Here is a 16,887-nt window from a genome sequence, read left to right on the forward strand (position 1 = left end):
GTTTTATTTCAAATCAAATTTTATTGGTCACATATATATGGTTAGCAGATAATGCGAGTGTAGCAAAATGCTTGTGCTTCTAGTTCCGACAGTGCAGCAATATCTAACGTGTAATCTAACAATTCCACAACAACTACCTAATACACACAAATCTAAGTAAAGGAATGGAATAAGAATATATACATATAAATATATGGATGAGCAATGACCAAGCGACATAGGCAAGATGCAATAGATTATATAAAATATGTTATATACATATGAGATGAGTAATGCAAGATATGTAAACATTATTAAAGTGGCATTAATAAAGTGACTAGTGTTCCATTAATTAAAGTGGCCAATGATTTCAAGTCAGTATGTCGGCAGCAGCCTCTCTGTGCTAGTGATGGCTGTTTAACAGTCTGATGGCCTTGAAATAGAAGCTGTTTTTCAGTCTCTCGGTCCCAGCTTTGATGCACCTGTACTTACCTCTCCTTATCAAATCAAATCAAATCAAATCAAATTTTATTTGTCACATACACATGGTTAGCAGATGTTAATGCGAGTGTAGCGAAATGCTTGTGCTTCTAGTTCCGACAATGCAGTAATAACCAACAAGTAATCTAACTAACAATTCCAAAACTACTGTCTTGTACACAGTGTGAGGGGATAAAGAATATGTACATAAGGATATATGAATGAGTGATGGTACAGAGCAGCATAGGCAGATACAGTAGATTGTATCGAGTACAGTATATACATATGAGATGAGTATGTAAACAAAGTGGCATAGTTAAAGTGGCTAGTGATACATGTATTACATAAGGATACAGTCGATGATATAGAGTACAGTATATACGTATGCCTATGAGATGAATAATGTAGGGTAAGTAACATTATATAAGGTAGCATTGTTTAAAGTGGCTAGTGATATATTTACATCATTTCCCATCAATCCCATTATTAAAGTGGCTGGAGTTGAGTCAGTGTCAGTGTGTTGGCAGCAGCCACTCAATGTTAGTGGTGGCTGTTTAACAGTCTGATAGCCTTGAGATAGAAGCTGTTTTTCAGTCTCTCGGTCCCAGCTTTGATGCACCTGTACTGACCTCGCCTTCTGGATGATAGCGGGGTGAACAGGCAGTGGCTCGGGTGGTTGATGTCCTTGATGATCTTTATGGCCTTCCTGTGACATCGGGTGGTGTAGGTGTCCTGGAGGGCAGGTAGTTTGCCCCCGGTGATGCGTTGTGCAGACCTCACTACCCTCTGGAGAGCCTTACGGTTGAGGGCGGAGCAGTTGCCGTACCAGGCGGTGATACAGCCCGCCAGGATGCTCTCGATTGTGCATCTGTAGAAGTTTGTGAGTGCTTTTGGTGACAAGCCGAATTTCTTCAGCCTCCTGAGGTTGAAGAGGCGCTGCTGCGCCTTCTTCACAATGCTGTCTGTGTGAGTGGACCAATTCAGTTTGTCTGTGATGTGTATGCCGAGGAACTTAAAGCTTGCTACCCTCTCCACTACTGTTCCATCGATGTGGATAGGGGGGTGTTCCCTCTGCTGTTTCCTGAAGTCCACAATCATCTCCTTAGTTTTGTTGACGTTGAGTGTGAGGTTATTTTCCTGACACCACACTCCGAGGGCCCTCACCTCCTCCCTGTAGGCCGTCTCGTCGTTGTTGGTAATCAAGCCTACCACTGTTGTGTCGTCCGCAAACTTGATGATTGAGTTGGAGGCGTGCGTGGCCACGCAGTCGTGGGTGAACAGGGAGTACAGGAGAGGGCTCAGAACGCACCCTTGTGGGGCCCCAGTGTTGAGGATCAGCGGGGAGGAGATGTTGTTGCCTACCCTCACCACCTGGGGGCGGCCCGTCAGGAAGTCCAGTACCCAGTTGCACAGGGCGGGGTCGAGACCCAGGGTCTCGAGCTTGATGACGAGCTTGGAGGGTACTATGGTGTTGAATGCCGAGCTGTAGTCAATGAACAGCATTCTCACATAGGTATTCCTCTTGTCCAGATGGGTTAGGGCAGTGTGCAGTGTGGTTGAGATTGCATCGTCTGTGGACCTATTTGGGCGGTAAGCAAATTGGAGTGGGTCTAGGGTGTCAGGTAGGGTGGAGGTGATATGGTCCTTGACTAGTCTCTCAAAGCACTTCATGATGACGGAAGTGAGTGCTACGGGGCGGTAGTCGTTTAGCTCAGTTACCTTAGCTTTCTTGGGAACAGGAACAATGGTGGCCCTCTTGAAGCATGTGGGAACAGCAGACTGGTATAGGGATTGATTGAATATGTCCGTAAACACACCGGCCAGCTGGTCTGCGCATGCTCTGAGGGCGCGGCTGGGGATGCCGTCTGGGCCTGCAGCCTTGCGAGGGTTAACACGTTTAAATGTCTTACTCACCTCGGCTGCAGTGAAGGAGAGACCGCAAGTTTTCGTTGCAGGCCGTGTCAGTGGCACTGTATTGTCCTCAAAGCGGGCAAAAAAGTTATTTAGTCTGCCTGGGAGCAGGACATCCTGGTCCGTGACTGGGCTGGATTTCTTCCTGTAGTCCGTGATTGACTGTAGACCCTGCCACATGCCTCTTGTGTCTGAGCCGTTGAATTGAGATTCTACTTTGTCTCTGTACTGACGCTTAGCTTGTTTGATAGCCTTGCGGAGGGAATAGCTGCACTGTTTGTATTCGGTCATGTTACCAGACACCTTTCCCTGATTAAAAGCAGTGGTTCGCGCTTTCAGTTTCACACGAATGCTGCCATCAATCCACGGTTTCTGGTTAGGGAATGTTTTAATCGTTGCTATGGGAACGACATCTTCAACGCACGTTCTAATGAACTCGCACACCGAATCAGCGTATTCGTCAATGTTGTTGTCTGACGCAATACGAAACATGTCCCAGTCCACGTGATGGAAGCAGTCTTGGAGTGTGGAGTCAGCTTGGTCGGACCAGCGTTGGACAGACCTCAGCGTGGGAGCCTCTTGTTTTAGTTTCTGTCTGTAGGCAGGGATCAACAAAATGGAGTCGTGGTCAGCTTTTCCGAAAGGGGGGCGGGGCAGGGCCTTATATGCGTCGCGGAAGTTAGAGTAACAATGATCCAAGGTCTTTCCACCCCTGGTTGCGCAATCGATATGCTGATAAAATTTGGGGAGTCTTGTTTTCAGATTAGCCTTGTTAAAATCCCCAGCTACAATGAATGCAGCCTCCGGATAAATGGTTTCCAGTTTGCAAAGAGTCAAATAAAGTTCATTCAGAGCCAACGATGTGTCTGCTTGGGGGGGGATATATACGGCTGTGATTATAATCGAAGAGAATTCTCTTGGTAGATAATGCGGTCTACATTTGATTGTGAGGAATTCTAAATCAGGTGAACAGAAGGATTTGAGTTCCTGTATGTTTCTTTCATCACACCATGTCACGTTAGTCATAAGGCATACGCCCCCGCCCCTCTTTTTACCAGAAAGATGTTTTTTCCTGTCTGCGCGATACGTGGAGAAACCTGTTGGCTGCACCGCTTCGGATAGCGTCTCTCCAGTAAGCCACGTTTCCGTGAAGCAAAGAACGTTACAGTCTCTGATGTCCCTCTGGAATGCTACCCTTGCTCGGATTTCATCAACCTTGTTGTCAAGAGACTGGACATTGGCAAGAAGAATGCTAGGGAATGGTGCACGATGTGCCCGTCTCCGGAGTCTGACCAGAAGACCGCCTCGTTTCCCTCTTTTTCGGAGTCGTTTTTTTGGGTCGCTGCATGGGATCCACTCCGTTGTCCTGTTTGTAAGGCAGAGCACAGGATCCGCGTCGCGAAAAGCGTATTCTTGGTCGTACTGATGGTGAGTTGACGCTGATCTTATATTCAGTAGTTCTTCTCGACTGTATGTGATGAAACCTAAGATGACCTGGGGTACTAATGTAAGAAATAACACGTATGGATGATAGCGGGGTGAACAGGCAGTGGCTCGGGTGGTTGTTGTCCTTGATGATCTTTATGGCCTTCCTGTGACATCGGGTGGTGTAGGTGTTCTGGAGGGCAGGTAGTTTGCCCCCGGTGATGCGTTGTGCAGACCTCACTACCCTCTGGAGAGCCTTGCTGTTGTGGGCAGTGCAGTTGACGTACCAGGCGGTGAGACAGCCCGACAGGATGCTCTCAATCTGTAAAAGTTTGAGGGTTTTAGGTGACAAATAGTGGTGCAACGGAGCACACAACTCTCGGATCGGATCACGGTTTTGAGTCACGGATCGGATCATTTTTCGGATTAGCAAAAAAAAAAGGAGACATTTAACTTTGCTTTCCATTTATTACTTAAAGAACACTTAAAGCAAGGAACTTTTCAATGTTGAAATAAAATATTGAAATAAAATATTCAATTGTTAAATTAGTGCAATATGAGGCATGATACCTTCTTCCTTTGGACAATAGTGAATGAAAAAATAGCCCGTGTCCACATCATCAAAAACAAGGAAAAAAAGAAAGAAAGGAAAAACAGACCTGAGCTTATAACTTCACATTACTTTTCTAAAAGATGAGGATGTCTACATTGTCTGGGGAGAGGGGAGACCTCTTTACAGTCACTTTGTCTCCTGCCGTGGAGAACACCCTCTCACTAGGAACTGAAGTGCCAGGCACAGCCAGGTAGCATCTTGCCACCATGACAATGTGAGGGTATTTACACTCATTGTTTTTCCACCATGCTAGTGGATCACCATCCACTGGAATGCTGCTGCTGTCTTGTAGGATGCCATTTCCTCTTTGATGGTGTTGGCAAACGTCTTGCCTGTGTCCTTGCTCGAAAAGGTCTCCCCGAAAAAGCTCCTTAATGGCTGAATTATTTTGTGGAGGAGATGCCTCTGAGTCTGCTCCTGTCAGCTCTGTAGGCTTGACCCTGCAGAAAAAATTACTGGATCTATTTAACTAATTATTTATTTTCATTTTTCATAGAGCTATAATTGTGGCAATAACATTTAATAAAAGCCATTATTATTCCAAATAAAAAATTAATGATTCTAATAGCAATAGCATAGACTAAGATTAGACTGCAGTATATTATTAAACAAGTAATTCACTCTTATTATTTTCTTTACCTCTTCAGTGGCCACAATCTCAGTGGTGAGATCAATGAATGTCCTCCGGTGTAGGGCAGGTTCTAGGTGAGACAGGAACTTAAACAGATAGGGACTTGAACAGACAGAGACTTGAACAGACAGAGGTCCACTCCTCTGTGGTGTAGTGAGCAGTCACAGTCACGTAGTTTTCTGTTACCCTGGAGGTCCACTCCTCTGTGGTGTAGTGAGCAGTCACAGGCATGCAGCTTTCTGTTCCCCTGGAGGTCCACTCCTCTGTGGTGTAGTGAGCAGTCACAGTCACGTAGCTTTCTGTTACCCTGGAGGTCCACTCCTCTGTGGTGTAGTGAGCAGTCACAGTCACGTAGGTTTCTGTTACCCTGGAGGTCCACTCCTCTGTGGTGTAGTAGTCACAGTCACGTAGCTTTCTGTTACCCTGGAGGTCCACTCCTCTGTGGTGTAGTGAACAGTCACGTAGGTTTCTGTTACCCTGGAGGTCCACTCCTCTGGTGTAGCTCACAGTCACATAGCTTTCTGTTACCCTGGAGGTCCACTCCTCTGTGGTGTAGTGAGCAGTCACAGTCACGTAGGTTTCTGTTACCCTGGAGGTCCACTCCTCTGTGGTGTAGTGAACAGTCACGTAGCTTTCTGTTACCCTGGAGGTCCACTCCTCTGTGGTGTAGTGAACAGTCACGTAGCTTTCTGTTACCCTGGAGGTCCACTCCTCTGTGGTGTAGCTCACAGTCACTTAGCTTTCTGTTACCCTGGAGGTCCACTCCTATGTGGTGTAGTGAACAGTCACATAGCTTTCTGTTACCCTGGAGGTCCACTCCTCTGTGGTGTAGTGAACAGTCACAGTCACGTAGCTTTCTGTTCCCCTGGAGGTCCACTCCTCTGTGGTGTAGCTCACAGTCACAGTCACGTAGCTTTCTGTTACCCTGGAGGTCCACTCCTCTGTGGTGTAGTGAGCAGTCACAGTCACGTAGCTTTCTGTTACCCTGGAGGTCCACTCCTCTGTGGTGTAGTGAGCAGTCACAGTCACGTAGCTTTCTGTTCCCCTGGAGGTCCACTCCTCTGTGGTGTAGTGAGCAGTCACGTAGCTTTCCGTTGCCCTGGAGGTCCACTCCTCTGTGGTGTAGTGAGCAGTCACGTAGCTTTCTGTTACCCTGGAGGTCCACTCCTCTGTGGTGTAGTGAGCAGTCACAGTCACGTAGCTTTCTGTTACCCTAGAGGTCCACTCCTCTGGTGTAGCTCACAGTCACGTAGCTTTCTGTTCCCCTGGAGGTCCACTCCTCTGTGGTGTAGTGAGCAGTCACAGTCACATAGCTTTCCGTTGCCCTGGAGGTCCACCCGTCTGTGGTGAGGGCAACAGAGGGTGACTTGGATAATTCGTCGACAATTCTGATATTTTCCTGTTCATAAAGATCTGGCATGATCTTCATACTGAAGTGGGTGTGGCAGGGGATTTCGTAGCGTGGCTCAAGCACTTTCACCATATTTTGAAACCCTTTGTTTTCCACAACAGAGTGTGGCCTCATGTCTGTAGTGATAAACATCCCAATAGATTTGGTGATGGCTTCAGCCCGGTCTGATTCTGCAGCAAAGGGCTTAAATGTTGCAGTGAGAAGTTGTTGTCTCTTGGCTGAGTTGGCTCCCGTCACTGACACACCAGAGTGACGACGCTTTAAATGTGTGGCCACGCTCCATGTATATCCATGATCATACGGCTTTCTTGTGGCACAATGCCTGCACACCGTAATGGTTTTGTCCACCACCCTTCTTCCGACATCATATTTGACAGGGAAGCCTAAATGCTCCCATACATGAGACTTAAATGAAGCGGGAGGCGTTTCCAGTTCTCCAGCTCCTCCGCCAGCCATGGCTGTCACCGCTCTTTTTTCTTCTTTGCTTTTTGCAACGCGAGCATCCAGGATTGATTCGTTGGGATTCAACATGCCCCGTTCACGTGAACAGAACACACAACTGCTTTAAAAAAAAAAATCTAATCAACCTTCAGGCTTCAGAGTGAAACACAGCATCTGTCTTGTCTTTATCTTTTCACTGCAACTCTGCATCGAGATTTAGGGAATTATGACTTTAAAAAGTAACAGCGGCAGTAAAACTGTATTTCACACTATGATGGTTAAACTTTGCAATTGATGCGCGGTCCACGTGCGTGCCGAACCGTTGCGGGGGTGATACGTACGTATACGTATACGTATCAACTATGGTCCATTACACCACTAGTGACAAGCCACATTTCTTCAGGCTCCTGAGGTTGAAGACGCACTGTTGTGCCTTCTTCACCACACTGTCTGTGTGGGTGGACCATTTCAGTTTGTCCGTGAGGTGTACGCAAAGGAACTTCAAACTTTCCACCTTCTCCACTACTGTCCCGTCGATGTGGATAGGGGGCTGCTCCCTCTGCTGTTTCCTGAAGTCCACGATCATCTCCTTTGTTTTGTTGACGTTGAGTGAGAGGCAAGTCAGTTAAGAACAAATTCTTATTTACAATGACTGCCTACCCCGGCCAAACCCTAACCTGGATGACGCTGGGCCAATTGTGCGCCGCCCTATGGGACTCCCAATCACATTATGCCTGTTTGTTGAATCTTGAATGAGCTACTGTGAAAAATAGCTAGTATCTTTCTCTAGAGTCAAGACCCAGACAACACAGCCATGTCATGTCATAATGTGATTGGGAGTGTGCAAAATATTATCAGACCAACTCAGTCCTGAACCACAACATGCAGCATTCCAGTATTTTTCCTGTGACCTTTGACCCTAGCGGTGTGCAGCGGCAATAGTAGCTGGAGCCATCTGAAAGTGATTGCCCATGTGGCTTTTATTATGAAGTCATTAAGGCTCTGTGGGGGATGGGAATCCAGAATCCACCCTGGACTATTAACCCACTCTGTTACTAAACACTACAAAACCCCACTCTCTCATCTGGTTCCCTCTCCCCTTGGGTGCCCCCTACCCCAGACTGTCTGTTGGCCACAGACACAGTCTTCCACACTGAATATCCCTTCAATTCAGTCTGATCCTGCTTCAAAAGAGAAGCACTTAGACCAGCTAGAACACAATGTGCCCCTGAAGGCTAATCTCCTGTTCAATGAAGACTACTGTAAGGCGTTGTTTGTCTTTATAGTAAACCTACTTCTCCTTTAGTTTAACAATCAAGCCTTCATTTCAGAGAAAGGGTATGAGTCTCAGTTTCCTGCCTTGTAGAAAGTAGTTTGCACGTACTTTGTATTGCTGACATTGTAACATTCTAGTGTGGTCGTTTAGATGCCAGAGAAGTGTCCCTTTTCAGGAACAACAACTGTAAGGAGACAACTGCTCTCCAATGGCAGGTGGAGGCAGGCCAGACTGACGGTCACCAGCAACACTGTGTGGGGTTGTGGGAAAGTCATGAAACTTACACATTTAGAAGCCTGAAGATGGTTAGAAGACCTAGGGAGTGGTGAGAGTAGGGGAAATAGGTGAATAGGAAATCAGTTTCAGTGGTTAAAAGTGAAATTTAGCTAAAGTATTTCTTATCAGAGGAACCATGTGTAGTCCCTGACCCACAGATATACTGACCCACATTATACAGTAGATATACTGACCCGCATTATACTGTAGATATACTGACCCACATTATACAGAAGATATACCTACCCACATTATACTGTAGATATACTGACCCACATAGATATACTGACCCACACTATACTGTAGATATACTGACCCACATTATACTGTAGATATACTGACCCGCACTATAGATAGACTGATCCACATTATACTGTAGATATACTGACCCACATTATACTGTAGATATACTGACCCACACTATACTGTAGATATACTGACCCACATTATACTGTAGATATACTGACCCATACTATAGATATACTGACCCACATTATACTGTAGATATACGGACCCACATTATAGATATACTGACCCACATATATATACTGACCCACATTATACTGTAGATATACTGACCCACATTATACTGTAGATATACTGACCCACACTATAGATATACTGACCCACATATATATACTGACCCACACTATACTGTAGATATACTGACCCACACTATACTGTAGATATACTGACCACATTATAGATAGTGAATAACAGTGATTGGGTCAATTGGCATTGACAAAATAGATATTGTCATTGTGATGAAAATGACTAATATGATGATATGAAATGACAGAGAAGCCAGGGCCACAGTAGACTTGTACTGTCGTCCACCAGAGGAAACGTGTGGTCCAGTGTCACTCAGAGGCCTTGGGTCCCTGCTCCCCGGAAGAAGCCCCATCACCAGGTTCCTGTGAACAATAGCTGGGCAGGAAGGAATGCAACTCTAAAGGGTTCGTCACTGTCCGTGCGCCCCTGTGAGTTTCCTGCCAGGAACAAGGGAGTGTAGTGATGGAGGGAAGGAGGAGGGAAGGAACCACACTAGGCACGTAGAGCACTATGATAACAAAGCCTGGGGAGCCAACCCTCTGTCTGCTGAGCCAGGGCTGCTCAAGGGGACATCGTCTACTTTAAACCTCCTCTTCTCTTCTTGCCCCTTCTCTCCTCTTTATTTCTCTCTCATTCTCTCGCCACATCTTTCTCTTTCTTGCTCTCCCCATCTCTCTCTCGCGCGCTCGCTCGCTCACTCTCACTCTCTCTCGCTATCTCTTCAGACATGCTTGGTTCAGTCAGCCTCTTTAAATTATTCATCCAGTGCCTGCCTGCTCCTTATCTTTAGCGCTCAAGAAGATTTGCCTTTCCAAATCACTATACAGGCTTTCAGTTAGAGGAAACAGCATTTAGAAGGCATTTGTTACTGCTGGCATTCTATACTCCGACTAGAAATCTAGAACGGCTACTCTCTATTTCCCTTATAGATATTGATTAGCTTTGATAATGTATTGTGAGCATGGGCCTTAAAACCATCTAATCGTCGTCTGTTCCACCCTTATCCTGGCTATCAGAATATTATTTGAGTTCCTCACTGCGACCTTAACACTTAAAATGGAAGTTCACACGTTTACACGTCGACTTTTCCCTCTTACTGTGATTGTAGTTGCACTGCTCTCATAACAGACCTACTTCTCTCAATTGATATTCTGAGGCAGTTCCTGTTCTGGACCGAGGAGGTTGCAAATATAGGCCAGTTACAGTTATTTTTATTACTAATGGTACTTCAGTCTGGGCCAAAAACATCCTGTTAGTTTAGCTGAGATTTATGTGTGATCCTCTAGATGTCGTGTGTGTACATCTGTAAGAAATCCACATGGAATGAGATAAATCTTGTCTTCAAAGAGGATGCCATTAGGATTGGTGAAACTGTTGTGTCACGATCAGTTGTTGATTCGTTACAGATATATAATAATAATAATATATTATTATATAAGATATAGCTCAGCTGAAGTGTTGCTAGTGATTAATGTTTATCATGGTTTTTATCATTAGTGGACTTGGCACTATAAGCAGTACATTTATCACCGCCTCTTGGAAGCGTATATTCCATTGTATAGACTACACCCAATAACCTTCTAAACTCACTACCTCTGCTGTCACTAGACACCCAACATCTGCACCCACATGGAGAAGACGGATGCACCATAGCATACACTTACAACAGGATCTTGCCATTGATATTATGGCTGTCCGTAAAGATGTTTTATCTACTGGTGGGGATTTACAGTAGTTATAATTGCTGTGTGGCCCTTTTTCTGAATAAACATGCCTGGTTGTCTAAGCCTGTTGTTAGTAATCTGTGTTTATGGCCCAGCTCCGCTCTCTACCCCTGGGGCTGATGAGCTTAACACACACAAACGCACAGAGAGAGAAACAAACCACCTGGCTCATTATTTTACAGTATAATCCTACAGATTATTACCTCAGCCTTGGTGAGCTTCCTAACAGCTGTTTTCTCATTTCATCTATGTGTGGCTTGGCATCATATGATACCTAGCGGATTGGATGGCTGAAAAATACAGTACAGTCTTTTTGGTTGGGGACAGCAAGCATTACCGGTTTTACATGTGTGTAATAGGGTTACCTGAATGGCTCATCTCGTGGCTGTAGTACGCATCCAATCTGTGAGACCGCAAGGGCAGTTATCTTTTTAGCCTTTTGCGAAAGTTCATGGGATTTGGTTATGAAATGGATTTGAAACTAGGGGCAAATCCCCGGGAAGTTTAACAGCTACAGTCGAATATAAAATGTGTAAAAAGTGTAATCAAATCGATGCTAGTATAATGGTTATCAATGGTAGTAAAACGCTAATTGACGATATCTTTGTGTCTGCAGAGCAAGGACTGGAGGAGATGAGGAAGCTTTTGTTGCTGTTGCTTGGCTGTGCCGTCCAGGTAAGTCTTAGACTCGTCACCACCTTAATCATCTGTCAGCAGTCTACCATTACCATACTCCTGTAGGATGAACCATCTATCTACTACTGTTATAAGTAGCTCTTACTCACTAGTTCCTGAACATCTATAACCCTCTGCATTATTGTTCAGACAAGTGTTAACACAGCTACAGTTTATATGAGTAATGTGTGCCAAATTTGTCATTCTCTCTCAGACTAGCTTTAGTTCCCCGTTTCCTCTTCCTCGGCAGTTGGCACTGCGACAGGTGGTCTGTCCTGGCTGTCCTGGTAGCAGGTCAGAGAGGGGTCAGAGGGGCTGCTCCCTGGGAGGCCCTGTCTGCCCTGAGCCTGGCTGGAGTAACGATGACGATGCATCATACATAACCAGCGCCCTAGCAAGAGAGATGCTAACCTCACACTGTCGTTCTCGTTCACACTTAGCTCACTGTTCAGGGGCTCTGAACAGGCTACTTCTCAAATAATCCTTAAGGGAAATATGTATCTGTCTCATCTGTCTGTGTGAAGTCGATGTTTTTTTTTCCCATCATGATTTGATTACAGGTTAAAGGCATATAAAATAATAGTTATTGCAAAATGTCTGCATTTTTGAAGCGGACAGTCCTATCTCCCTTACTCTCATCAACAAGAAAGAACAAAGTAGCTGCTCACAACGCATGGTTACCAAATAATATACTAAGAGAATACCTACACATTCCTTCAGACATCGCTTTCCTTAAAGCCAACCAATCACAACTCAGGCCATTCTCCTGTGTTTCGGAAGCTGACCTCAGGAAGACCTCTACAATGTTCCACTCAGTCTCCAGACTGTCATCCTAACCCCAAACTGCCTCTTTTTGTTTGCAGTGTGAGAAGAAAGAGGAGTACATCGAGAGGATCCAGACCTTAGACTTTGACACAAAAGCTGCCATAGCATCTCACATCCAAGAGGTATGAGAAAAAAACACATTTTTGTGAGGGCATCTAGTTAAAACATAAACCCTGAGACCTCTTGTGTTTGTTTTGGGCCAGTTTGTTATGTAACAGCTCAGACACACCAGTAGGATTGTCAAACATTTGCCTGCAGAGAGCACTTAGCATCTCTGAACAGAGTATCGGCAGTCAATCGCTTGTTTATTCACACAGCAAAGACCTTGGAAGTCGTCAGACATTCAGCCTTAAAATACTCCTAACCAGAAGGTGACGCTAGCGTTGTTTGGCAATGCATGTCTGTGTGTGTTGCTTATGGTCTAGATTCCAAGCTAGCTGCGCTAATGTTGCAATTTTGTAGAAAGCTCTTGTTGATACTAGCCAGATGGCCACAGCTAGATAACTAACTAGCAAGATGACGAAGAAACATTTTCAAATCACTCTCCATAATCCCACACTGCCAGTGCCAGTGCAGCACAACATAACTAGCTAGCTAAGGACACTGCACTAACTTGGCAGCTAACACAGGCAGCTGTTTCATGGAAACTAGCTAATCCATTGTGATTTTAATTATAATGTCAACTCTAGCTACGGTGGTTAGCTAGCTTGGAGGAAGTATTTAGTGTTGTGTGCATTGCATCTGTGCACTTAGCTAGCTACCATCCCATAGCCTACATTGCATATTGAGTGTGACTGGGTCATCCGTGGATGTACAGAAAATGCCCTCTTTCCTTTTTTAAATGTATTGGCTACTCCACGTACGGGTTCGTGCGCTCTGATTGGCCCAAAGTCAAGTTGTTGGTTACTGATGAGCGTTTGCGATTCTACAAGTAGAAACGGTAGGGTCGTTGCTACCAGGTCAGCATGTAGCAGGTACCGCTTTTGTTCTAGCAAGAGAAGGAACGTCCTCCCACTGTGATAAGTACCCTTCAGCATTCTTTCAGCATCCTCTGTGTTTCATGCTTAAAGACACTTGAGTTATTGTAGGACAGATCTGTGAGTTTATCAGCCAGATTTACATTACTGCCCTTCACAGCTGTTTGAGTTAAAGTAGTTGGCTCTCTATTGCTGTCAACACACCTGGGTCTCTGTGTATTGGCTGGCAGAGTGAGATGACTCTATGCTGTTGTTTTGAAGGTGACCCACAACCAGGAGAATGTTGTGGACCTGCAGTGGCTGGATGGGGGCGAGCTGCCTCCAGAGGACCTGGACTCCTTCTCCAGGAACATGGCCTTCCATCTCAAACGCATAGTGGACGAGAGAGACGACCAGCTGGAGGTACATGTCTGAAACATTGGTGCCTTTTTAACTCACCCCACAAGAGAGTAAATAAAAGGTTGTCTTAATGAAGAAGGGTGGAAAATTGTTAACAATCTATATAGCGTCTGGATGGTGTCTGTCTGTGCATTTATATGGCATGTGTGTGAGTTGAACCTAGAGCAGTCTGATTAAGCATGGCCCACCCATACAACTGCCATGGCCTGGTAGAGCAGCAGTCCCAGCATTCTATTGGGGCGGACCAGGGGGGCGGACAGGGTAGGGGGTGGGGTGATAATGATCTCCAGATCTCCTCTGGAAACCAGACGCTCTTCATTAAACGCCCATTTCCTTGCATGGCCACTGGGTTATAAACGGAGGAGGAGGGTAGTGGGGTGAACTAAAATGATGATGAATGGAAGATATTGTTTGATTTCCTCTCTTTTTCACAGACCATTTAAACCCAATATTTTTTCCCACTCTTATCTTCAAACCCAGCCCAATTCACCTTTAAACCGTAACAGCATTAGGCCAATTAGTACTTGTCTTTTCATTATGTTTGGGGTTTCCATTTAAGTAACTGGTCCCGGTGTCTAGGTGCTGCTGCTTCTTCCCTCAGAGGCCCGTCCTAATCGGAGTAATTTCCCTAAGCTCACACCTCCCAGACTGAGCAGACAGAAAAGCAGGGCAGCCTGACGCAACATATGGTAGACTATGTAGTGCAAACCACACCCTCGGTATACTCAATCTTCAATACCCTGCCTGACAACTACTTTGACCATCATTGTGATCAATGATCTAACACGGTTGTAAGCAATTTGTTAGATGACTTGGGCCGATCATTTCAAGTAAGGAAGGCGTGACACATGTCTCAGGTATACACTTTGTGTATCAACATGTATATTGAGATGCACCCCTTTTGCCCTCAGAACAGCCTCATTTTGCTGGGGCATGGACTCTACAAGGTGTCAAAAATGTTTCACATGTTGACTCCAATGCTTCCCCCAGTTGTGTCAAGTTGGCTGGATGTCCTTTGGGTGGTGGATCATTCTTGATACACACGGGAGCTGTTGAGCTTGAAAAACCCAGTAGCGTTGCAGTTCTTAACACACTGGCTCCTACTACCATACCCCGTTCAAAGGCACTTAAATATTTTGTCTTGCCCTCAGAATGGCACACATACACTATCCATGTTTCAATTGTCTTAAGGCTTTAGAATCCTTCTTTAACCTGTCTCCTCCCTTTCATCTACACTGATTTGAAGTGGATTTAACAAGTGACATCAATAAGGGATCATAGCTTTCACCTTTATTCACCTGGTCAGTCTATGTCATGGACAGAGCAGGTGTTCCTAATGTGTTGTACACTCTGTGTATATGATGTGTGTAGGATACATGATCATAGCCATGGTCTGTGAGTTGTGTTGTGTCCTTCCAGACCATCGTGGAGCTGACCCAGGAGAGGGACTGTGGACTGTACTCTCCCCAGCCGTTCTGTGCCCAGTCGCCCAACGACTCGCCCAGCATGCGCCGCACAGAGAGCCGGCAGCACCTGTCTGTGGAGCTGGCCGACGCCAAGGCCAAGATCAGACGTCTGCGCCAGGAGCTGTAAGTTCCCCCGTTGGCCTTTCACCAGCTCTGTACGCACCCCATTGGCCCTTCTGAGTAAGTCTGTAGTGGTAGACTGCAAAATGTCTGTTGGATCTCTAAACACACCATTGGTTCTCACAAGTTGTGTAAGCTTCCTACAGGTATCCTATAAGTACTGTGGGTGTCCCATGTACTGTCTAGCAGAGTGTCTAAATTTGACACTGCATTCAGGCAGTTAACCCACTGTTCCTAGGCCGTCATTGAAAATAAGAATTTGTTCTTAACTGACTTGCCTAGTTAAATAAAGGTCAAATAAAATAAAAGATTCACCTGCTGCTTTCCCAGAACTGTGTGCCATTGGAGCTGGGTGCCGTGACTCAGCTCTCTCTCTGTCTTTTGAGGAGTATCTTGTTCTCTGTTTTCCAGTTCATATAGCACTCTAACGCTGACCGGAGAGAACAGCAAAAGCAGGACACTAATTGCGGAGCTAAAAATCATTACATGTCAGGGGTATTGTTTGAGGAGAAAACATTTCCTGCAGCCTCTCAATAAGACACAAGTGGTTCTATGCTACTGTTTTGGTGTGATAGTGCTCAACCTTTTTGCAGTGTCATAATCAACTTCCTCTTCAGAGTCCATTAGCCTTGGCAGAGACAAAGGCCAGTGGTCAGTTTATGAAAGGGAGGGGTTGTTACGATAAGCTTTCTTTGTTTCAGGGGGAAGTGTTTAAGAATGCACAAACTAAGCTGCTGACTCTGTGGATTCTCTTCATCAAGTCCATCAAAAGATTGAAATGGTTTGTCCAGTAATGCTGTTGGCATTCGAACCAGTTCTGAGGTATCGGGCATTTTACGATGATCATACCTCCAGAAGATATCAGTGAAGCTGCTAGTGCTGTACCCGACTAAAAAATGCACTGAGCTTGTCTGATGCTTTAAGCACACTGAAATAATTAGGACAAATTACTCAAGAGGGAGCCAGACCTCAAGATAACCAGAAGAAAAAACTGTTAGCTCCTTCTGGTGCTGCTGACCTTTGCAGATTCTGAAGTAGCTGGTAATAGGCTATACCAGGGGTCAGAAACCTTTTTCATGTAGAAAGTTTACAATTGATCTTACAATTTCTTTCGATCTGCGTGCCAGTTATGATTTTCATAAGCACAATTCCGTGCATAACGTCTTCTTATCTCCAAATCATTGTCGTGTGGTTAATCTAAATTATATCTAAATTATTCAAATCTAAAAGTTACTTCTATTGGCCAATAGGTAAAAATAATACCCTACAAAGCCAACAAATCAAAACATTGCAGGTATAAGATATCCTGATAAAATAAATATCATATGAATCACATGACCTGTCTGCAAAGAACCTGAAACATTGTATCAACTATCACCTGTGTCCGGCCTGAAGCCTGCACTAGCAAACTTGCAACATTATATAAATTATTTTGGGTCCTCGTTTCCCGTGCAGTGACACAGATGTTTCCACCAAATCAGAGCATGACATTTCGGGGGTTATTGAAAGGGAGGAACTATTGTCATTCTCAGAACAGACTTTTGAGGTGAAGAAAATAAATACTTTGAGAAGCTCCACAGCACATTAGCCAAGTGGTGGTGAATTAAGACAATCAAAAATACTATCAGACATCCCCACATTGGCACAGTTATATATTTGGCCTACTTCTATGCGTAGTTAAGACCGCATCCTTACTCAACATAGAC

At 45.1% G+C, this 16,887-nt stretch overlaps 1 protein-coding gene across 6 annotated transcripts in view; it reads left to right on the plus strand.

Annotated features, from left to right (window-relative positions):
• LOC139412715 (girdin-like) overlaps positions 1-16,887 on the plus strand; it is an 82,692-nt gene that overhangs the window by 37,150 nt on the left and 28,655 nt on the right. For all 6 annotated transcript variants that reach the window (XM_071159416.1, XM_071159424.1, XM_071159398.1 and 3 more), the window contains exons 5-8: positions 11,336-11,394; positions 12,258-12,341; positions 13,458-13,598; positions 15,015-15,184. In XM_071159416.1, coding sequence (XP_071015517.1) covers positions 11,336-11,394; positions 12,258-12,341; positions 13,458-13,598; positions 15,015-15,184 — 454 coding nt within the window. The remainder of the gene's footprint in view (positions 1-11,335; positions 11,395-12,257; positions 12,342-13,457; positions 13,599-15,014; positions 15,185-16,887) is intronic.

Source organism: Oncorhynchus clarkii, chromosome 1, assembly GCF_045791955.1.
Source record: "Oncorhynchus clarkii lewisi isolate Uvic-CL-2024 chromosome 1, UVic_Ocla_1.0, whole genome shotgun sequence".
NCBI classification, from domain to species: domain Eukaryota; kingdom Metazoa; phylum Chordata; class Actinopteri; order Salmoniformes; family Salmonidae; genus Oncorhynchus; species Oncorhynchus clarkii.